Source organism: Nannospalax galili, unplaced genomic scaffold, assembly GCF_000622305.1.
Source record: "Nannospalax galili isolate Female #2095 unplaced genomic scaffold, S.galili_v1.0 scaffold622, whole genome shotgun sequence".
Classification (NCBI taxonomy): Eukaryota; Metazoa; Chordata; class Mammalia; order Rodentia; family Spalacidae; genus Nannospalax; species Nannospalax galili.
In genome coordinates this window covers 406,350-429,545 of record NW_008348570.1, presented here as the reverse complement: position 1 = coordinate 429,545, position 23,196 = coordinate 406,350, and the positions used below count along the sequence as shown (strand labels likewise).

The 23,196-nt window shown below is 39.5% G+C and overlaps 1 protein-coding gene across 6 annotated transcripts in view; it reads left to right on the top strand.

The window, feature by feature from the left end:
* Map4k3 (mitogen-activated protein kinase kinase kinase kinase 3) overlaps positions 1 to 23,196 on the top strand; it is a 199,541-nt gene that overhangs the window by 173,208 nt on the left and 3,137 nt on the right. For 3 of the 6 annotated variants that reach the window (XM_008845504.3, XM_008845506.3, XM_008845505.2), the window contains 9 exons: positions 397 to 476; positions 5,106 to 5,166; positions 5,252 to 5,369; positions 8,990 to 9,048; positions 10,809 to 10,912; positions 14,317 to 14,488; positions 19,317 to 19,385; positions 19,466 to 19,558; positions 21,615 to 21,685. In XM_008845504.3, coding sequence (XP_008843726.1) covers positions 397 to 476; positions 5,106 to 5,166; positions 5,252 to 5,369; positions 8,990 to 9,048; positions 10,809 to 10,912; positions 14,317 to 14,488; positions 19,317 to 19,385; positions 19,466 to 19,558; positions 21,615 to 21,685 — 827 coding nt within the window. Of the gene's footprint in view, positions 1 to 396; positions 477 to 5,105; positions 5,167 to 5,251; positions 5,370 to 8,989; positions 9,049 to 10,808; positions 10,913 to 14,316; positions 14,489 to 16,791; positions 16,882 to 19,316; positions 19,386 to 19,465; positions 19,559 to 21,589; positions 21,686 to 23,196 lie in introns of all 6 variants that reach the window. The other 3 variants (XM_029569571.1, XM_029569570.1, XR_003851487.1) reach the window with 2 other exon arrangements.

Below are 23,196 nucleotides of genomic sequence, written 5' to 3'. Positions count from 1 at the left end.
CGAGTTTATATCCAAGCTCAGATGCCAAGGAGCTCAGAAAGTAACTTACCATGCCTAGTATTAATCAGATATATAGAGAATAGAAACACATGTACAAACATCTTAATGTCAACTGCATTAAAAATGAATTTTTCTATATGAAACTGTATTTTAATAATGAAGTGGTGATCTTTTTTAAAGGTTAGAACCTCATTTAATTTTATGTCTTAACACATAAAATTTATTTGAAAGAGATGCATCTTAGCTCAGAAATTGTTATTGAATATGTCAATGCTGTTGCAATGAAATGCTTCTTCTAAATATGTGTTTATTAAATAAATAATTTTTAAAAATTAAAGAAAAAAAGAAGTACCTTACCTATTGAAATCAGTTAATGAAGTGTTTTTGTTATTTCAGATCAGTACTTGATATTTGGTGCCGAAGAGGGGATTTATACCCTTAATCTTAATGAACTTCATGAAACATCAATGGAACAGGTAGGTTATTTTGTATATTCTTTTTGTTGTTATTTAAATGGATACCAGTTCCAGTTTTATGATTGGCACCTGTTTTATTTATAAAACCCTTATGGAAGCCAGGTATGGTGGCACACACCTTTAATTCCAGCACTCAGGAGGCAGAGGCAGGTGGATTTCTGTGAGTTCAAGTCCTGCCTGGTCTACATAGTGAGTTCCAGTCAGCTGAGTCTACTGCGAGACTGTCTCAAAATGACAAAAAAAAAAAAAAACACCTCATGGAACATGCCATTTGCCAGGTACTGAAGACAGAGCCACAGGACTATTCCCTACCCTTGAAAACTCATAACGTTCCTGAAAGACAGATACCTAAATCAATAACCCCAGCACCCATGGTTATATCTCACACCAGGATTTCATACTAGAGTGCTTGCCTACTATGTACAAGCTCTTGGATTTAACCCCCTGTACCACCAAGCAAAGCTTTAAAACTCTTAACACACAGTATTTCATCTCCCCCTAAGTCTCTGAGAGAAGAACACTATTATTATTCTCATTTCTCAGATAAGAAAATAACTTGTCCAACATCCCACAGCTGTAAGTGGCTGGCCTGGGATACAAACAAGACAAGCTGGCTCCAGACTCCATGTCCTTAACTCCTCCACTACATTGCCTCTCCCAGTTGTATACTTCACTAGAGAAATCCTAGGCCTAGAGAAAGGTAGAAGAGTTAGACTTGGCCAGATCAAACGACAGGGTCCATGTGGAGGTTCAGGAAAAGTCCCCGTCAGCCTCAGGTTCATGATAAGTGCCAGGAGACAGAGTGCTATTTTCACAGAAGCTGGGTTGAGGGGAATGAATCAGTTTGGCTACACTGTGGAATATGTAACTCATTCTTTGTTACTAATATAAATTGATTACAAATAAAATAGAGCAAATCTGTAAATAATAATTATTCACAAACATTTCTCTCTTTAATTTTTTAAAAATTTTATTATTTTTATGAGTGTATTGCCTGCATGTAGGTAAGTGCACCTGTGTCGTGCAATGCCCTCGGAGGTCAGAAGAGGCTGTTGGATCCCCTGGGACTGGAGTTACGGACAGTTGTTAGCTGTCATGTGGGTGCTGGGATTGGAACCCGGGTCTTCTGCAAGAACAACCAGTGTTCTTTTTTTATTACACCCACTTCCCAGATAGCACCCTCCCATAGCCTCCCTCCCCCCACTAGAGTCCTTATACTCTGATATCCCTGCTACTGTCTGCTGTGTTGTTGGCACCCCCAGCCGTTCCCCACTACTTGTCCTTCTGGTGAATCTAGTCAGCCTATCTAGAGGTCTTTGTTTTAGGAGGGTCAGCTGTTCCTCATCTAGCAGTAATCAGTTGTCAATATTCCTTTGGATAAGATTGGGGTCTGCTGTTCATTTTCCCAGTTCTATGCTGGGTTACTACCTGGGAGTCCCTTTGGCCACCTTGGCCAACAACTCAAAAGAAGGTATCGCCTGTCTGGCATTGTTGCTTGTTATGTAGCCTTTAGCTATACATATGGACTCTTAAGAAATTATATTGGCCCCTTTAATCTTTGGTTATACTTTCCTTTTGGGTGTTTAAGGCCATAAGGAACAACCAGTGTTCTTAACTGCTGAGCCATCTCTCCAGTCCCGACAAATAAACATTTCTATCTTTTTGACCTATCCTTTTTTTTCTTTATTGTAGTGCTGGGGGTCAACCCCAAGGCTTGCACATCCCTGGCAAGGGCTCAGCCACTGAGCTACATGCCCAGCCCCCCTCAACCTCTTTAAATCAGATTCTCTAACAAGAGCTTAAATTATATGACATACTGTAAATCTTTTATTCTGAGATTGGTGTAAGAGAAAAGAGGCAAAGGATCCTGAGATTTGTAATAATAAGTAAAGGTGATTTTTTTAAATATAAAGTACTGTTGCTATCAGTATTAATTTTAAAGAAACAATACTCTCCTTATGCATAGGTGGTGTGAACATCAATCATTTAAGGGACTCATAAGCAAAAGCACACAGCAAGTTCACCCAACCCGTCTGCAATAGCAGCTCCTCGTAGTCACTTTAGTGTTTGAAATTACATTTTTAGGATTTTTTTTAATCTAAGCATTACCCTTCAAAATGAAACATTTTGACATTTTTCCCTCTTGTAGAGGAAGCCTGTAGGAGCAGAAAATGAGTACATGTGAAATCCTAAGTTTCTCTTACTGTAAAACTGATCATAGATTGGGTTTCTCCATGCTCTAGGGAAAAGAAACTGGGTGGCATGGGTCTGCTAGATAAGAAAAGATGCTGAAAGGTGAGAAAATGACACAAAATGGGATCCTGATTGTTTCAGTTAACTTTTTGTCACTGTGACCAAAATGCTTGCCACAGATGAGGGAGGAAGGGTTTACTCAGGCTCACAGTTTGAAAGGTTTCAGTCCCTCATAGAAGGGAAGGTGTAAAGGAACAGCTCAGTCCATGGTGGCAGAAGCTGTTCATATCACAGCAGACCAGGAAGCAGAGAAGGGCAGGAACCAGGCAGAGTATAAACTGCAAAGGCCTGCTGCTATTGTCCTCCTTCTACCGGACAAGCCTTGCTTTCTGAAGGTCCCATAGCCTCCCAAAATTAGTTCCACAGACAGAAATAAACATGCACACATAAGCCTGTGGCACACATTTCAGATTCAAACCATAATGAGAGGTGTAGGTGCTCCATTTTACAGATAAGAGCACAGAGACTAAATAAGTTAACTGATATCACACTGTCATCAAGAAGATATTAATCTAGGCACAGAATATTGAACCTGCCTTCTTAACTGTTCTGTTCTTTCACTAAACTGATTGTTTCACCCAGAACTTAACTTACTAAAGGAAATAAGCATTGGAGATCTAGAAAAGCTTTAGAGTTTTTAAAAGGTGGCTAAAAACAAAATCTGAAGTGAAACCCAGCACTTGAATAAAACTAGACGCACAGTTCATTACCCATGTACTGATAATTGGAATGGTTTGTGCTTTATCTCTATATGCTTGTATTAAAGCAAACCCACTTATATTTACAACTGTAGTCATAAATGTGATACTAAAAAGGAACTTTTAAGTACGTATCTGTGTAAGAATAAACCCAGGTCAACAGTGAATTAAAGTCAGCTTCTTGCTGCTGAGGTAGGGTCACTGCTATGTGATCTAGAATAAGTCACTGCCCCTTTCCCTGTGTAACCAGCGAATCCCTAGTTTGGTTATGAAATTTTTATGAAAAACATAAGTAGAAATATATGTTAAAATCTCAGTTTGAGGCACATGTAGCAACAGGTACGTGTTACTTTTTTGTAATATTTGGCAATACTCTATTTTACATGGTTGGAAAAATAGTTTATGTGAATATATTTGCCAAATAAGTGAAATGCAAGTCATTCTGCTTTATTTATATTGTATTAATGAGAGTTTTACTTTGTTTCTCTCATCTATTACTACATTTTCTCATTTAATTGCTACAAGCATTGTTACTACTGTGTTTTAATGCAGTAATGTCCTTAGAGCCTTGATGGTTTCATCATCCCTCCATTCTCCCTATTCCCTACCCTCATCCCAGTCCATTTTGGAACGACCTGCAGGAATTGCCAGAGAAAGCTAGCAAACAAGCTTGTTAAATCCAGATACCTAATTATTTACATCAGATGTTGTCACAGTTTCCAGGAGGTCTGGTTAGACACAAGTGTTAGGCACATTCAGAACTGCTTCTTGTAGGGGTGGATGAGGTCTATGAATTGCTATTTCTGGAACATACCCAGGTGATGATGATGCAACTGAGGACCACTCTGAAAACAACTGATGTTCATTAATGACAGGTCTTCAAGACAGCAGTTGTTTTCTTTCTTCCTTTAAAATATATTGAGTCCCAGCTGGGTGTGGTGGTGCACGCCTTTAATCCCAGCACTTGGGAGGCAGAGGCAGGCAGATCTATGTGAGTTCAAGGCTAGCCTAGTCTACATAGTGAGTTCCAGGCCAGTTGGGGCTACAGGAAGACCCTGTCTCAAAAAAAAAAAACAAAAAATATATATATTGAGTCCCATTTTCTTTACCCTGAATACTAAACATTTCAAGCATCCAGAGCTGTTCTTTATTATATGTCAATGGTGAATTCTCCTATTTCTCTCTCTCCCTCAGTACCCTCCCCCCGCCTCCTTTGTGGTTTATAAGTTTTCATCGTGTTTCCTCTCAGCTTTTTCCCTGTCCAAACCTAGGCTTCAATGCTTTGTGTTCTACTACTCCATGACACTGGTTTTCTACATTTTACATGCATGTGCATATACCTAAGTACATTTCAGGGAGAGTACACAGAAGAGACTAAATCATTCAACCCCAGGACCAAAATAAAGGAATAGATGTTTGAAAATGCTTTTATTCTCTTTGGGTTATACACTCATCTTAGGGAGACTTAAGTTATTATCATCCATGTTTAAACTCAAATTATATTGCTAATTTGTTTCCTTTGGCATAAATGTATATGTATGTGTTTTAAATATTTTGTAAAATGAAATCCTGTTCAAAGAACTGGCCTATCTACATGGCAGCCTACATAGTTAATATGTACATATTTACATAGCTGTTGTATGTTACCCATTGTAAACTCTGTATATTTTTTTATCAGCTATTCCCTCGAAGGTGTACATGGTTATATGTAATGAACAATTGCTTACTATCAATATCTGGTAAGTCTTTTTAGTTTTTATACAGCCTAGCAATAGTTTGTCATTGCTTGTTGTTATCTCTTACGTTGTGTTCATTTCTTTACAGGTAAAGCTTCTCAGCTTTATTCCCATAATTTACCAGGGCTTTTTGATTATGCACGACAAATGCAGAAGTTACCTGTAGCTATTCCAGCACACAAGCTCCCTGATAGAATACTGCCAAGGTAATTGTTTAGTTGTGTTTTCATCCTTCAGGATCAAACATTAGCACAGATACTTATGCTGGAGAAAGTGAAGGTGTGCTCAGTTTCGCTTGATAGAAATCATGAATTCTTCACTTAAACAGTCATATGTAATGTAACAAGGGCGTATATCATATTCTTGTCTACTATTGTTCTAATTTGCCCTTTCCAACTACATAAACATTTTCTCTCTGAATTTTTGTTTTTCTGAAAAAGTACAATCAATTTCTTATATAATTTCACATTTTATATATTGCCTTTGCTTTTAATATTTCTGTTAACTTATATAAAATGAATGTTTTTTCGAAGTATAGTTTCCAAGCCTAGACAACCAAAATGATTTATTGAATAAATGTTTCTACATTTGGAGATAATTACTTAGAAGCTGAGGGGTTTTGCTTTTGTACTTCAAGGCATTTTTAATTATGCTGCGTTCTTCCTCTTATAATTTAGTGTCATTTGTTGACTAAAAGGTCCTCTAAATCAACTTTAACACATGCTGTAAGCCAGGTGTGGTGGCATACACCTTTAATCCCAGCACTCAGGAGGCAGAGGCAAGCGGATCTCTGTGAGTTCAAGGCCTGCCTGGTCTCCATTAAAGAATCCAGGCCAGCTGCAGCTACAGGGAAACCTTGTCTTAAAAAAAAAAAAAAAAAAAAAAAACACATGCTGTAAACCTTTAGCCTTCAAGTACCTGAGGGTCTCTTGTCCTTATTTGTCATGTTTACAGTGTAGTTATGATTTGCCCTCTTTGTGATTTTTTTTTTTTTTTTGGTCTTTTTGAGACAGAGTCTCCCTGTAGCCCCAGCTGGCCTAGAACTCACTGTAGACCAGGCTGGCCTTAAACTCACAGAGATCTGCATGCCTCTGCCTCCCAAGTGCTGGCACTAAAGGCATGTACCATCATGCCTGACTGCACAAATGTGTTTAAGATTTATTTTTATCTGTGTGTGTCTTTGCATATGAGCCATCCAACATAGGTTCTGGGAACCAAACTTGGGTCTTCTCCAAGAGTTGGTAGACAGACACTCTTAACTGCTAAGCCATCTCTCCAGCTCCTACAAAGTTTTTGTTTTAATAACTTTTGAGGAAAGTCATTTAAAAATACTTGCTTTTCTGTCTTAAAATAGACTATGTAGAATTCAATTGGGTATTGTCATGATTACTCAGAGTTGTGATTATGGACTTCAGTTATACTGTATAGTAACATCTGTACTTGTAATTAAAGATGCTGCCCGTAGTCTCTCAGCTACACTTTGCTACTGTTTACCTGTCCACCTATAATGCCTTTCCATCTACCTTGGTAACTTAATAACCCAAAATTCTTGTGGACATGAAAACCAGCTATCAGTGTTCAAACAGACCTAAGATATACACATAAAGTACTCCCAAGGAGCGTAAAGCACATGAACTTTAATGCAAAGATGCTTTTTTGTTTAAAAGATAAAGAATGGCACATTTTTCACTACATAAATGTTGTATACAGGCTGTGTTTTAGAAGCTTTTTTAAGCTTGGGTTCAGAGGCTTTTGAAACTGTTTAGTTCTTCCAGTTTTTACTGACTATACATGAAGTGTCTTCATGTACTGTTGAGACAATATTGACTAAGATGCTGCCTCTTCCCTTAAGGAATTTCCACATAGGAAGATTTTACCCCTCAGAGGATATTTTAACTCTAACCTATTTTAGGGATTTTGTTACAGTAGATCTATAGTGTTAGAAATACCTACAGATACCTCCTTCACACTTTATTCATCTTCATTATCTAAGTATCAGTTACTATAGCACATGCCTACAATCCCAGCGCTTAGGAATAGAGGCAGGAGAATCAGAAGTTCAAGGCTAGCCTTAGCTACATAGTGAGTTGGAGGTCAGCTTGGGCTACATGAAAGCCTGTCTTTGGAGAGCCGGTCTTTGAGGGGCAGGGGTGCTAAGAGCATGTATTGCTCTTACAGGACCTGAGTTTGTTTCCCAACAGCTATGTTGGGCAGTTCACAACCATCTGTAACTCCAGTTCTAGGGAATCTAATGCCTTTCTCTGGCCTCTCTGTACACATGTATGTGCTTATGTGCACATACACACACTCACACAGACACATACACACATAATTTTGTTTGCTTATTTTTTTAATATTTATTATTTTTATGTGTATGTGTGCATGTATTGCCTGCATGTAGGTAAGTGCACCCATGTTGTACACTGTCTGCGGTGGACAGAAGAGGCTCTCAGATCCCCTGGAACTGGAATTACAGACAGTTGTTAGCTGCCATGTGGGTGCTGGGATTCAAACCCGGGTGTTCTGTAAGAACAACCAGTGTTCTTAACCACTGAGCCATCTCTCCAGCCCCAGTTTGCTTATTTTTTGAGACAAGATTTCCCTGTAGTCCCAGCTGACCCAGAACTTACCATATAGACTGGTCTCAATCCCAAAGAGCTCTGCCTCCCAAATGCTGGGAGTAAAGGTGTATGGCACCACACCTGGCCTAACATACACACACACACACACACACACACACACACACACACACACACAATTTTTAAATGAAATAAATCTTTAAAAAGAGAGAGAGAGATGGGACTAGAGAGATGGCTCAGCAGTTAAGACTGCTGACTGCTTTTGCAGAGGACCCAAGTTTGATTCCCAACACCATCTTAACTCCAGTTCCAGGGGGATCTGATGCCCTCTTCTGACCTCTGTGGGCATTGTATGACACAGGTACACTTACATACACCCAAGCAATACACTCATACACATAAAATAAAAGAATAATAAAATATATATAGTTTAATAAATAATTCAAAATTGATTTTGCCTATTACATATGAATCAGATGTTTATAGAACCCTTTAGCACCTTTGCCAAAAGTTGAATCTTACTGTTCTGAGTAGAGAAATTAAAATGTCTAAGCAAGAGACGGTCTTATCAAATTGTTATAGTAGTAAGATAAATTTTTAGACTGCTTAAATTTATTTTATGTGTTGAAAATCTCTTTTCTCCATTCTTAGAATCTCTTAATTTTGTCAGTGGTGCTTTTGATGAATAAGAACTTCTGATTCAGTACACTGAATGCCACCTGCTTGCATTTATTTATTTATTTACTTATTTACTGTGTGTGTGTACACACAGGAGTGTGTGCCATGGTGCATGTGTGGAGATCAAAGGAGAACTTTCAGCAGCTTCTTCTCTCCTTCTACCCTGTAGATTGCCAGAATCAAACTCAGGTTATCAGACTTGATAGCATGCATCTTTCTTTACTTACTGAACCATGTTGCCAACCCCATAGTCTTTTTATTTTGTTTTATGTTTTTATTTTATTTCATTTTATTTTATGTCTTTTTGAGACAGGGTCTCCCTGTAGCCCCAGCTGTCCTGGAACTCACTGTGTAGACCAGGCTGGCCTTGAACTCACAGAGGTCCACCTGCCTCTGCCTCCCGAGTGCTAGGATTAAAGGCATGTGCCACCACACCTGGCTTATATTTTTATTTTAATATATGACTTATCTGCACTAATTTTTTTAGCTCATCCTCTATCCACTGATATGTAACAGCGCCTTCATCATAAACGGTTTACCTGCCTGTATCATTTTTTTTTCTCATTTAGGAAATTTGCTGTATCAGCAAAAATCCCTGACACCAAGTGGTGTCAGAAGTGTTGTGTTGGTAAGTACACTGTCCAGTACCATATGGCTTTCTCGTTTTGCAGAATAGCTAAGACAACACAGTGAGACTTACATTCTACCAGGGATAGTTTGGTTTTCCCTTTTAAGTAAAACAGATGTCTTGGTTTTTCCTCCCTTATATAGACTAAATCAAATCCAGCACTTTGCACACAGCAGGTGTTTAGCAAATATTTTGTTGACTGTTATAATAGATGGAGAAGTGGGGGGACTTTTTCTTATAGCATTCTTCTGCTTAGCAGTGGCTTGTGAGGCTGCTTTTGTTCACTCATGTATTCTCGTGCCCTTAGTTTGTAAGACCTTATGTTCGTGATGTGAAGGTCACAGTCATCTGGACACACACTTCTCTAAACTAGGTTGCTTCCCCACTCTAATAGCAACTTGTTATTTCCATTTACATGTAACAAAAAAATGATTTATTTCCCTTAATTACTGCTGTTATAACAGGGAAGTAAGTCCACTGTCACTATGCCACCAGGTATGTGGAAGGAGTTGTAAACACAGGCCAAATGAGAAAGGTGACATTTTGGCTAGGCCTCCAAAGAATTAACCATGAATGGCTGAGAAGAGCATTTCAAACAGAAAATAATATAAATATGAGGCAGAAAAAATGTTAACACATGCTAAATGCTGACTGTTCCAGCTTTGCTGGATGCAGGTGAAGAGATGGGTGGGTTAGTGTGAGTAGACAGAGTATGTGGGGCCTCCTGTGGACAGGAGCTCTATTCACTATGCACTAGCAAGAACGAGCTGAGCTAGGCAGTAGCAGCAGGAAGAAGGAAGGAAAGATGGCAGAGACTAAGGGCTTAAACCCAGGAGATGGGCAGAATGCTCATCGCAAAGCAGAACAGCTGGCTGGGACAGAGCAGGATGGCAGGGGGCTGCACAGACTTTGTGGCTCCATCTCATCTGGGACCAGACTGACTTGGCACTACATGAGGAAAAGGGGACCAGGTTTTTCTTGTGCCTAATTTTACCTAGACATTTTTGTTGGCTTTGGCTGGGAGATTTTGCTCTTCACTGCTTCTGCCATTTAACTATTTCAAACCTATGAAGTTTATGAATTTTACTGTGAAGTTTATGGATTTTGGTGCTGTTGTCCTTGTTACCATTTTTTTTTAAGCTCCTTATTTCCATATATTTACTTTATATCTTCCTGGGGTCCAGGGGAGGGTTAAGTCAGGATCTCCTGTAGCCCCAGCTGACCTGGAGCTCACTATGTAGACCAGGCCAGCTTCAGTCTCACAGAGATCCCCCTGTCTGTGCCTCCCCAGTGCTGGGACTAAAGGTGTAAGCCACCATGACTGGGAAACCATGGAATTTTAATAAAAGGGAAGAGATTAGCAAATATTTTGTTCTTAGAACCAAAGCATTATTACCTCTGTACATTGCTGTCAAAAGTACCTGTCAACCACCTAAGTGTGCATTTCCTGTCATTGCAAAAATTTTCCCAAGATTCACTTTGACCATCTCTTCAGGATGGTGCAGCCTCTTCTAACTTCCCTGGTACCAGACATGACACCTGACAAGCACAGGCAGCCTCATGGGTTCATATAAACAAACATCCTTTAAGTGTAGAGGACACTTCTTGCTATTATTTCACTTCCTGAAATAATAGTTCTAATTATCAGACTGGCAGCCTGAGTTTGGGTTTTTTGATTTCTACTTTTTTGTGGCATGTAACTATTATTGTAAGGACTTTATATGATAAGAGAACTCATGTTTACTCTTTTGCCTTTTCAGTGAGAAATCCTTACACAGGCCATAAATACCTATGTGGGGCACTTCAGACTAGCATTGTTCTGTTAGAATGGGTTGAACCAATGCAAAAATTTATGTTAATTAAGGTAAGCATAACCTGTGGCATTCTTATGAATACTTAGGTCTCAACTCCTCTATTCTTTAAAAGAAATTTTTTTCCATTTAATTTTCAGGTTATTTAATGATTTTTTTTTTTTTGATTGTGTGACAGGATTGTTAAAATCTACATGGAAGTTTTAAAAGAGACCAGAGAGGTGGTTCAGGGAATAGCTGCAGGGAGCTGGAAGCAGATCCAGGCCTTCCCAGGGATATTTGGGGACTTGGGGATCTTTACCTAAGTATTTGTAGAATCTTTGGCTAATATTAATCTTCAAAATATCTTTAAGGATTATCTAGATGTGGTGGTGCATGCCTGTCAAGTCCTAGCACTTGGGAGGTGGAGGCAGGAGGATCAGGAGTTCAAGGCCAGCCTGAGCCACATGAGATCCTACCTCAACAAAACCAAAAAACCTTTTAAAAATATGTGAAGACACAGCTCAGTTGCTCTAAGTAAATGCCAGAAATTTGAATGTTGTTTTATTTGCAACTGTAAATGAAATCAGGTGGTCATGTATCATGAGCATTGATCGCTCTGTGAAAACTAAAGTCAGAGGAGAACTAGAGTAGGAGTCTTCCTGAACTCCATTATGTAGAACTAGTATGTCTAGATTATAGACACGCTACCTAAAACCTTACAAACTACTAAAGTCTCATTTTGGCTTTCACATTAATACTAATATCAAGCCTGGTTGGTGCTAAAGAAGTTTTTAAAATCATTTGAGGTAATGATTTCACAAATTTCACTGAAATAAAAATTCTTTAAATCAAAAGCTGAAGGGAAAATTACCCTAAATTTTCTCTAGCATATAGTTATTTGTGGCAAAATACTTTTGTTCAGCTCCTGTTTATTCTTGCCTGTTTGGCAACAGTATATCTTTTCCTGGGTGGAGAGGTGGAACCTACACAGTGTGGCTGTCTGCAGTCCCTTCCTGCTTTCTTCCTTCTTTTTCTTAGTCTACCTTAATTAACTCCTTCCTGCTCCTTTCACTCCTAACCTCTGTGAAAAGAAATGCAGTTTCATCGTATTAGTTATTCCACGTGCTGAGAGTGTGATTAAGCTTAGGTATGAATGACTTTTATGTGTCATTATCTATTAGGTTGGGCCATTTCTTCTTCATTTTATAAAAGGCCATTTCTCTGTTAAAAGAGATACAGAGATCAGAGCATGCACAGGGAAATGGTTCAGTGGGTAAAGGTGCTTGCTGTACAAGCGTGGGGACCTGAGTTATGGCTGTGTGCACCAGTATCCCCATGAGCTGGGAAGGTCAAGAGAGATGGGAGGATCACTGGGACTTGCTGGCCAGTCAACCTAGCTGAAAAACAGCAAGTTCCAGCTTCAGTGAGAGACCCTGTCTCAAGAGAATAAGGCAGAGACTGGTTGAGCAGGACCTCCAGCCTCCACACACACCTGCATGCATGCGTGTGCACACACACACACACACCCCTCACAAAAAGAAACCAAAAACATAAAGGAGAAAATAAATGGATGGCATCAGAGAGCTTGACCTGACTCTGGCTAGTGAGGCCTATTGTCAGCATTCTGAAACAGTGGAGTCACAGCACATACTCTTCTTAGGACTTTCTCATGGTCCCTGTCCTGAAATTTCTTGAGCTGTAGGCCCTTATCTGCCTCCATTAATCTGAGCTTCCCTTTCTGTGTCTCTCTGCTTCAGGATACCTACACAGCTTTTGTTTCTGTATATGGTATTCAGTTAACGTTCATCATACTTCATACTGTGACTTTACTGGGTACATTCAAAACCATTCTTGTGCTTTCTGCATTCATTCTTCCTTCCTCTTGGTGACATTTCCAACAGTGTTTTGCATCATTAGGCTCCATTTTTCTTCTAAAACAGGGCTGGAAGTTAAAGATCTTCCAGCAGCATTATGTACTTACTCTAAACTAGGCACCATGCTCTTTGTTAGAGGGAAGGCATGAGTCATCTGTGGGGACTGCCCTCATTCACCAAGAGATCTGGATCTAAAATCACGAGGTGGCAGCTCATTCTCTTAGTGGTTTATCCACATGACCTGGTTATTATAGGAAGCTAAATGCACAAAAGATTCAAACTATGTTGACTTTCTTACACGCTGAGAAAAAAATGATGAACCAGAAGCATCAGAGCTGATTTTATCAGTATGAAAGCAGAATCGGAAAGCATTATGAACTTGGGTCTGGCTTCTTCTGTACAGTGCTATATTTACATAGTTCTCTGGTTTGGCTATAGTTTGTTCATTTTCATGTCTTGATTTTCTGCTTTGTGAGTATGCTGTATTTTATTCATTCTACTGTTGACAGGCAGTTGGATTTTTTTATTTTTACATGTATGAATGTGTGCCTGTATGTATAGAAACACAGCATGTGCATGCAATGCCCACAGAGGCCAGAAGAGGTCATCAATCCCCTGGAACTGGAGTTGTGGTTGTTAGCCACTATGTGAGTGCTGGGACCCAAACCCAGGTCCTCTGCGAGAGCAGCCAAAACTCTTAACTGCTGAGCCATCTCTCCAGCCCTGGCAGTTGGATTTTTTTTTTCCCTAGTTTTGTGTCCTAAACAGTGCTGCCATGAATACTTTTGCATAGTCTCCAGTGAACATATGTCTTTGTTCTTTAGGGTCTGTACCTCAGAATATTGCTGAGTCATAAGGAATGCATAATCTTCAACATCGATGGTGTACTTAACCAGTGTGTCTGTCCCCACCATCAGTGTGCAAGCATTCACTTACTCCTCCCTGATGCTTTTTCCTGTCATTCTTTTTCATTTCAGCCATTCTGGTAGACATGGGGAACATTTCATTGTTTTATTCCTTGATTATTAATGAAGTTAGTAGTTTCTCTTAACCTCCAGACTCTGAATGTATTTATTTTCTTTGTAGTAATATAAAAATAAATTTAAAGTTATATAAAATTAAAAAGTAGAATTGTAACAAGTTCATTTATTGATGATCTTGAGATATGAGGCCGAATTTTCCCTATGGCTTTTCTGTCCACACTTAGAAGAGGTATATCTGTACTGATTGGTATTTCGTGTCTTTCCATGTTTGCTCATCCGCTGAGGAAAACAAAAGTATATAATTAAGGGAGAATGAGTTGGGAGACAGGACACTGCCACAGAGTGGGTGACGCTGAGCCAGCCACTCAGCCACTGAACCTCATTTTCTAACTAGAAGGGAGGGGTAGATAGGTTTCCTTCTAGCACAAATATCCAAAACTTACGTGATTTTTTAACTGAAAGTTTATAATGATACTTCATAATTCACACTTGTCTGTATTCACTGAGTTTCTGTGCCTAGGAGTAATCTTTAGTGTAGAAGTTGTGAGACTAAAATCTCTTACTACTGTTCTCAGAAGAGCTGACCTTTGCTAAATATGTTTTTGTTTCTTTCCCTAGCACATAGACTTTCCCATACCATGTCCACTTAGGATGTTTGAGATGTTGGTGGTCCCTGAGCAGGAGTACCCTTTGGTCTGTGTTGGGGTCAGTAGAGGGCGAGACTTCAACCAGGTGGTTCGATTTGAGACTGTCAATCCAAATTCTACCTCGTCGTGGTTTACAGAATCAGGTTAGTGATCATCAAGGAATCAGTAAAACCAGTACATACCCTTGTTTAACACATGTACTGTTTATTTCTTAGCAGAAGAAACTTCATGAAAAACCAATCTCAAATAACTATAGTAGTAAACTGGAAAAAGATGTCTTGCTGTGTACTTAATGTGTTTGGTGCATTTAAACAATTTGGTTGGCAAAGCATATGTATGTACAAAGGCTAGTGGAACACAGCAGTTCGGGCAGGCAGAGCATGTGATGATGGGCTCTGTTCACATCCTGTCAGAACAGGAAGCAGAGAGCAAGACCTAAAGTAGAGGCCAGTTTATAAGCCTCAAAATCCAGTCCCAGTGATATATTTCCATTGATTAGGCCCCTCCTTCTAAGGTTTCCACAGCTTCCCAAAATAATGCCACCAACTGGAGAGCAAAAATTTAAAAACATGAGGGGCAGGCAAGATGGCTCAGCACTTAAAGGCATTTGCCACCAAGCTTAACAACCTGAGTTCTAGCCCCCAGACCAACATAATACAAAGAGAGAACTGACTCCTGCAAGTTGTCCTCTGATTTCCATACTACACAATGGTACACATGCACACACACTAAATAATAAAAGTATAAATGAAGAACCAAGGAATTTAAAACATAAGCCTGGTGTGAGGGATGACATTTCAGATCTAAGCCATTACAATATATGTTTAAAAAAAATTGTAGGACTCCATCATTTAATATAAAATGAGTAGATACCAGAGTGATTTTATGACTTTTGAGGAACTATACAAAGTCACATATTTTAAATAGCAGTTTATCTCAGAGGACACAATATGTATCAATTAACATTAATCACATCTGTCCACTGCCAGTGTAGCTCAGTAGTAGAGTACATATTTAGTATGCACAAAGCCTAGGGTTCAATCCGTAGCCCTCCTCCCTTCAAAAGTAAAAACCACACATATTTATAACCATTTTATTTGAAAGTAGCTGTATCAGTGTGACCAACTAAAGTACTTTCCTCAAAAAACAAGTATCAGTTGATATATGTGCAAATATTCTTAATATTTTTATAGTACTTTCCATTTCTTTCCACATTTTTAGAGAGTTTTGTGTGTATCCTATTGTTTGATGCTGTTATTAATAGAAATAAAGAATTGTTGTGAAATGCATCTTAATACAGGAGCCATTCAAAACAACCTGAGGCAGGCATGGCGCACATCTAGAATCTCAGCACTTGGGAAGATGAATCAGAAAGATTGAGTTCCATGCCTGCCAGGAACTACAGGCATGTTCCAGGGCTACATAACATGACATTCTCTCATAAAGATAAAAAGTAAATAAATAAAATAAAATGTAGGCATTTCATAACTTTGAGGGTTTTTTTCAGGTATTTAAGATAATTTTAAAACAGCACAGATTTAAATTTTTATGTATTAACTCCAGTTGCCCTGCCCCAAACCATCAGTTGATTTTACCTTTTTAATGATATTTATGCTTTAATTCCAGCACTCAGGAGGCAGAGGAAGGTGGATCTCTATGAGATCAAGATCAGCCTGGTCTACATAGTGGGCTGCTGGAGACCGTGTCTCAAAAAATAAAAAACCCTTTAATGGCATTCACTTTAGTAGGAATGTTAATAAAAGTCCTCATGAGGTAGTTAATGCATGGCATGCCAGTGCTTCCCAAACATGTGCTTACATTGGAAACACCAGGAATCTTGTTAGAACACATACCTAGGCCCAGCCCGAGTTCTTCATTCAGTAGGCACAAGGTTGATGCTGGTAATTTTGAAACAGGGACCATACTTCAAGAGCTAATAGAAAAGATGATACTTTAGAAACAAAAACCACATAGAATCATCTTGAGTATAATTTGTTTCCTATAATTTATATACTTGTGATATTCAGTGTCTTTAATAAAAATTTTAAATGGTTTGCAGTTAAGATACATAATATAATTAAGCAACTTTTTCTGAAGTATTCATGAGGATAGTTGAAAATAGTTCTCTTTTATAATTTAATTTCTCAAATATTAAATTTAGTTTGCCAAATTGCATGCCACACCCCTTCATAGCTACTTACCTTAGTTACCTTAGTAAATATTATTGCCAAATAATGAACTTTTTACAAAAATTCTATTCTAGTTGGAAACTCATTTTGTTGTAGCTAAATAATAGAACTAAAATGTAAGTTTTATGCTAAATAAATCAGATTGAATTCTCACACTTTAAAAAATTACCTTTAAATGTCTTTTTATCTTCTTTTTTTTTAAACAACCTATTGGTGGTGAAGCCCCTTTTGCTTTTTTGTCTTTAAAAATACTGTAGAGCCAAATGTGGTGGCACACACCTGTAATCCCAGCACTTCGGAGGTGGAGGCAGGAGGATCAGGAGTTCAAGGACAATCTCAGCTACATAGTGAGTTCGAGGCCAGCCTGGGCTACATGAGACCCTCCCTCAAAAAACAACAGCAAAACCCACCCCCAAGCAAAAAAGGAAAAACTCTATAGAGTGTTTTGCTATACAGTAAACAATGGCCACTTTAGAAGGTCTTGGGAGGCCCTTTGTCATATTTGTGCTGATGAGGGAAATGTTAAAAACACAGTTTGCATTAGGATCTTGGTCAGACAGGAGTTTGTTGGAAGTCTAGAAGATTCTTAAAAAGAAAAATAGGCACAGGACATGGTATTCACACCTGTAATCCTAGCACTCAGGAAGCTGAAGCAGGAAGATTACCACAGGTTCAAGGCCACCCTTGTAAGTTCTAAGTTAGTCTGGGTACATGGTGAGACCCTGTCTAATGCAGTCACAGTGCAATGCTGAGATGTTCACAATCCATGCCCAAGGTGTTAAATAGCATATTGACCTTGAAACAGGCTTCATTACCACACATTGTTGAAGGAGGATGTGGCTGGCTCTTGGCAGTGCTGTGAGGCTTTGTTTTGTTTCTCTCAAAGTCTCCATAGCAGTCTCCCTTCTTCCCTCTCTTCGCTTTGAGGCAGCTGGTACATCCTGCTTTCCAGTCTCCTCTGTTTAACAGGAAGAGATTACAGGGTGAGAAGTACTTTTCTGACCTTCAATTTCAGTAATAGTTCTCTCAAGCATTTTAATTTTAAATCCAGCCAGGCATGATGGCTCATGCCTTTAATCCCAACACTCAGGAGGCAGAGGCAGGCAGATCTGTGAGATCGAGACCAGCTGGGGCTACAGGAAGACCCTGACTTTATTTTTAAAAAAAAGTCCACTTTAATTATTGAATAAAAGATCTCATTTCTGACAGAAGACTGACTCTGAAAGCACTTCTTTCCAAGAAGCTTCACATGGTCCTACTTTAATGAATTACATTAATGGAAAATGTAATCTCTCAGTTTGAGATCATGAGATGAAGACAGGGAATGATTTGGGTTTAAACTTCTAATACCCCAAGTCTCACATGTTCCATTTAAATCAAGAAATCTTAGGCATAGTAGCCAGTGATTAATGTTTTTTAAAGATGATTCCAGGGCTGAGGAGAGGACTCAGTGGATAAAGGCATGAGGACCTGAGTTTCGATCCTCAGTACCTACATTAAAGCTGGGTACAATGGTGAGCGTCTGTAATCCCAGCTCTGTGGGGACAGAATCAGAAGGATCCAGGAGGATCCCAAGGGCTCGGTGGCTAGCCAGTCTAGCTGAAACAGGAAGCTCCAGGTTCTGTGAGAGACCCTGTCCCAAAACAAGATAGGTAGAGAGCAACAGAGGAAAACACCCAGCCTTAACTGCTACACACGCAGCAGGCATGGGCAAGCACAATTGCATATGCATACACCACAGACAACATACCACACACACAATACCCCACAGACATATGCATACCCTAAAAATATTTCTTAGAAATTTTTGAAAGAGGATTGTGATATTTGGGAACAAATTATTAAAAGCAGTTAATAAAACTTCATTTTCCTGGCTTTCTATCTGATGTTGATAGACAGGCTGCCTTCTGTCTACAAATGTAAATTTCATAGGTAGGTTCAGATTCTTAATTTGAACTTGTTGACCTGGCTTGTAAGAGGCCTGTACCATATTGCTCGACACTGATTGTTTACAATAGCATCAGGTTCAAAGTATGACAGTCCTTAGATGGTCTATCTCAGCACAGTGGGCAGTAGCAAACAAGCATGGTAGACCACAAATCATACACACCACACCCCATCCCCAGGGTATAGTAAGACCAAGAATAAAGGCAGTTCAGTTTCAATATTCATACAAAGCTCTGGATACAAGATACTTCTCTTTACTTCATGAAAACCAAGTCATGTAAACATTTCAGTTTATAAGTACTTTGACACACCATTCTAATAAAAAGAATGCCTCTCGGGCTAAAGAGATGACTCAGTGATTAAGAGCACTGACTACTCTTTCAGAGAACCCAGGTTCAGTTCCCAGCACCCACATGGCAGCTGACAACTGTCTGTAACTCCAGTTCCAGGGGATCCAGCACCCTCCTCTGGCCTCTACTGGCACTGCACAACAGTGGTACAGTTATATACATGCAGGCAGAACACTCAAATGCATAAAATGAGTTTAAAAATCAAAAATCAGCCAGAGCTCTAATTAATAAGATGAGACCCCCCCCCAATTTCAAACATAAATATAAATAACATCATCACCAGTAGCACGGACAGGAGCTAACATCTACTGTCTTGACCATTTACATCAGCATTCAAATGCAAGTGGCCCAGCTTAACTATAGTACAGGTTTTGCAGAAGATGCCCATCCATTTAAGTGCAACAGTACTTGGAATTTTTTAAATGCCTCTATGTTGTAATTATTCTAGTTTTCTGTAACTTTATCAAGTTTTATTTGTATTATAGATACCCCACAGACAAACGTCACTCATGTAAGCCAACTAGAGAGAGATACCATCCTTGTATGCTTGGACTGTAAGTTTCTATTTATGAATGTCTTGTTTTAGTAAGATTTCTCTCATCTTAGTTTCTGAGAGCCTTTTGTTTTTCTCTAGGTTGTATAAAAATAGTCAATCTCCAAGGAAGATTGAAATCCAGCAGGAAATTATCATCAGAACTCACGTTTGATTTCCAGATTGAATCAATAGGTGAGTCGTGTTTTGTACTCATTTACATTATGAACTGTTTAAAATGATCTATCTGATAGCTACTAAAATTATAAATATGTGTTACTAAGGACTTTTTAATATGAGACGTAAATGAGTTCACTGTCAGCCTTCATTCTTACACATTCTCTAAAACTGTTTAGTTAAATACAGTACAGATATTTCCTTCCTTATAGACACATCATTTTCAAAAGAATGCTAATAATAATAGAGTTAAATATTGTTTCTTACAATGTGTTTATCAATTCACATGTTCCCCCAGAATCCTATAAATTTCCTATAAGTACTTTGACATTTCATACTCAGGCTCTAAACTCTGCCTGAATTGCAGAGAAGAGCTGTGTTTTCCAGCAGGGAATTAGGCTTTTCCTGGAGCTCGTCCAGGCAGCAGGATGATGGCTGAGGGACAGCGACCAGGGCTTCCCTCTGGAAGGGGAGTCTGGTAAATACTGCTTCTCAGAGATAACTGGATGCTGAATCATTCCCAAAAGGAGGAGAGAAGCTGCCCAGGCCTTCTGAAATACACTCAGACATGGCATGGCCATGCACGCCAGTAATCCCAGTGCTAGGGAGGTGGAGACAGGAGGACTGGGAGTTTGAGACCTGCCTGGGCTACACAATGAGACCATGTCACCAAAAAAAAAAAAAAAGAAAGAAAGGAAAAGAGGAAGGCAATACAAAACCCACACAGAAACCAAAATTGAGTAACGATGGTGATGCTAAAGCCTGGTAGGACAGAGCATGCCTATAGTCGCAGCTACTTGGGAGGCTGAAGCAGAAGGACCACTTGAGTCCAGAGCCACCCTGAGTAACATAGCATCTCAAAATGTAAGTAATTAAAATAATAAAGGACTATACTTGCTGTTCATATGCTCTGCTCAGGGAGAGGTCCACACAGTGTCTTCGCCTCAGTATTTTTTGTTTATCTGTTTCTTGGAGCCAGGGTCTCACTGTGCCGCCCAGGCTGGCCTCTAGCTCCTAAGTGATCTCCTGCCTCAGCTCCTGAGCACTGGGATTATAGGCATGTTACACCACACTCAGCTTCAGTCCAGTATTTTAATTTTTTAATTTTTACTGCATTTTCTCCTAATTCACTGATTTTTTTCATTTATATGTATATGTGTGTGGCATAATTTTAAAAATTTGTGTTAGTGGAGCAAAATTTTAAACAATTGATGCTCTACACTCTTTGATACAGGGTCTCACTGTGTAGGCATGGCTGACCTGGAACTCACGGCAATCCACCCACCTAGCCTCCCGAGTGCCAGGATCACAGGTGTGCTCCACATCCTCCCTCGTGCCTACATTCTTTCTCCATCAGCAGTAACAGTAAACAATAAGCTGAGCGTGGTAGCAGCACACCTGTAATCGCAGCATTGGGAGGCAGAGGTGGTGGATCTCTGCGAGATCCCGGCCAGCTGGGTCTATATAGTAAGACCCTGTCTCAAACTAAACAAACAAAAGAGAATGATTATTGTAATATTGTTTGTAAATAATGAAAAGTAGAAGTGTTCATTATATCAACTATCTGACATTTGGGAACTTCGAAATAAAGCTTATATTGGCCCTGTAAATTTACAGTGTGGAAATCTAAGCACACATGAAGGTGATAAATGAAAACTGATTGCAGTGGTTGTCTCAGAGAGGAAGGCAGACCAAAAAGAGATCAGGAGATGGGTCCGAGGGGATCAGCTGTGTATGTCTTTATCTGAAACAAAAAGCAAATGTGGTAGAATATTTGGATCTGAGAGTTGACGTGCTTCTCTGCTGTTCTCTTTTCTGGGCATGATCATATTTTATTTAAAAATTATTTATCAAGACTAATTTCTATAGTATATTTTCAGGGAACTTTTTACCAATTAGATGAATGCACCTGTGTATTATATTTTTAATTCTTAATGTAAAGGTGCCATATAAATATATAATACCTGACACTAGCTTTGATTGAACTATTGCTGTGCAAAATAGAAAGGAATGAAATGCTTATCAGTTGAACTTTTGTACTATTAACAGTAATTGAGCTGTTCTTGCCTGCTAGTTTGTCTACAAGACAGTGTGCTAGCTTTCTGGAAACATGGAATGCAAGGTAGAAGTTTTAGATCTAATGAGGTAAGTAATCTTTTTCAAATCATGTTCATTAAGTAGTTATAAGAAGCCAGGCCTGATGCCATGTGCCTGTAGTCTCAACTGTTTAGGAGGCAGAGGCAGAAGGATCACTTGGAGCCAAGAGTTCAGGTCAAACCTAGGCAACATAGTGAGACCATCTCCTAAAAATTAAATAAATAGGTAGAAGATGTCATCACATCTGCTTCTAACAGATCTCTTTATTGTAAAGTTCTTTGGTGATGACAGAAGGAGCTCTATTCTGCTGCTGTGTTCAGTCTAGTGATAAGGTCAGCAGCACGTGCTTTAAAGGAGGGAAAGCCTCCTTTCCTCTCTGTTAGCCAAACAACTTCGTTCCATACTTCATGTGTTTCCACACAGTCACCCCAAAACTCAAAGCAAGAACAGCTTCCTGACACTGCTTTGAGAAATGAATCAACTGGTTTCTTTCAACTTCCCCAGACCATGGCCTGGCACTTGATGCTATGCTCTTCCCTAAGGCACCATGTATTTCAGCCACTGTGGCCACTGCAGGCAGCCAGAAACCAGCTTGCCTCTTGTTTCTGATATCCTTACTCACTTGCTATTTAAGACTGTCCCTCTTTATGAATCCTTCCTACCTTACTGAAATAATTTAACTCAGCCATGTAACATACTTAATTCAGTTCAACATTTATACTGGAAATACCAGGGTTATAGGCATGAACAAGATATGGTGGTTGCCCCCTAAAATATAGGGAAGTAAGATCATCAAAAATTTCTCCAGACCCACAAGCCAGTCTCAGTATCACCTGAGCAGGTTGGAGTAGAAAGAGTTCAGGGGTAGGAGGGTACATCAGTTACTTTTCACCATAGTCAAGGCCACTTATAAAAGGAAGAGTTTATTTGGGCTTACCGTTCCAAAGGGATAAGGGTCCATCATGATGAGGAGGCGGGGCAGGAGGCAGCCAGGGCTGAAAGCTGAGAGCTCACAAGGAAGCAGAGAGAGTGAACGTGAAGTGGGGCAAGGCTCTGAGCTCTCAAAGCCCTCAACCTCCCCAAACAGTGCCACCAACAGGGGATCAAAGTGTTCAAATACATGAACCTATGGGCGATGTTTCTCATTCAACCACCACAGAGGAGAAAGGAAAAAAAGAAGTTTGTCCAGAAAGTTCCCCAGGGTCTTTTATATGAGCCAGGTAGCCAGTCAGTGCAGCACCTTTATCAATGCTGTGCCTTCTAGTCAACAAACCAGCATCCCCTGGAGCCAGGGCCAGAGGGCTGCTGCTGAAGCGAGCATGCTTCCTTCACGGTACTGCGTCACACCAGAAGTGAGGAAATGCTCATTTCCCGAATAACTAATTGTAGGGATTTGAGAAGAATAAATTTAGTGTGAACGTCGGGGGTTTTTTTAGCCTACAGTTTTGAGGGGCTTGTTACTGGCAGCTTAATTTGGAATATTTTGTGTTGGATAAGCTATGAACATGGAGTTTATCTTTACTTTGTAGTCTTAATCTTTATTCCCCAAATGGTAATTG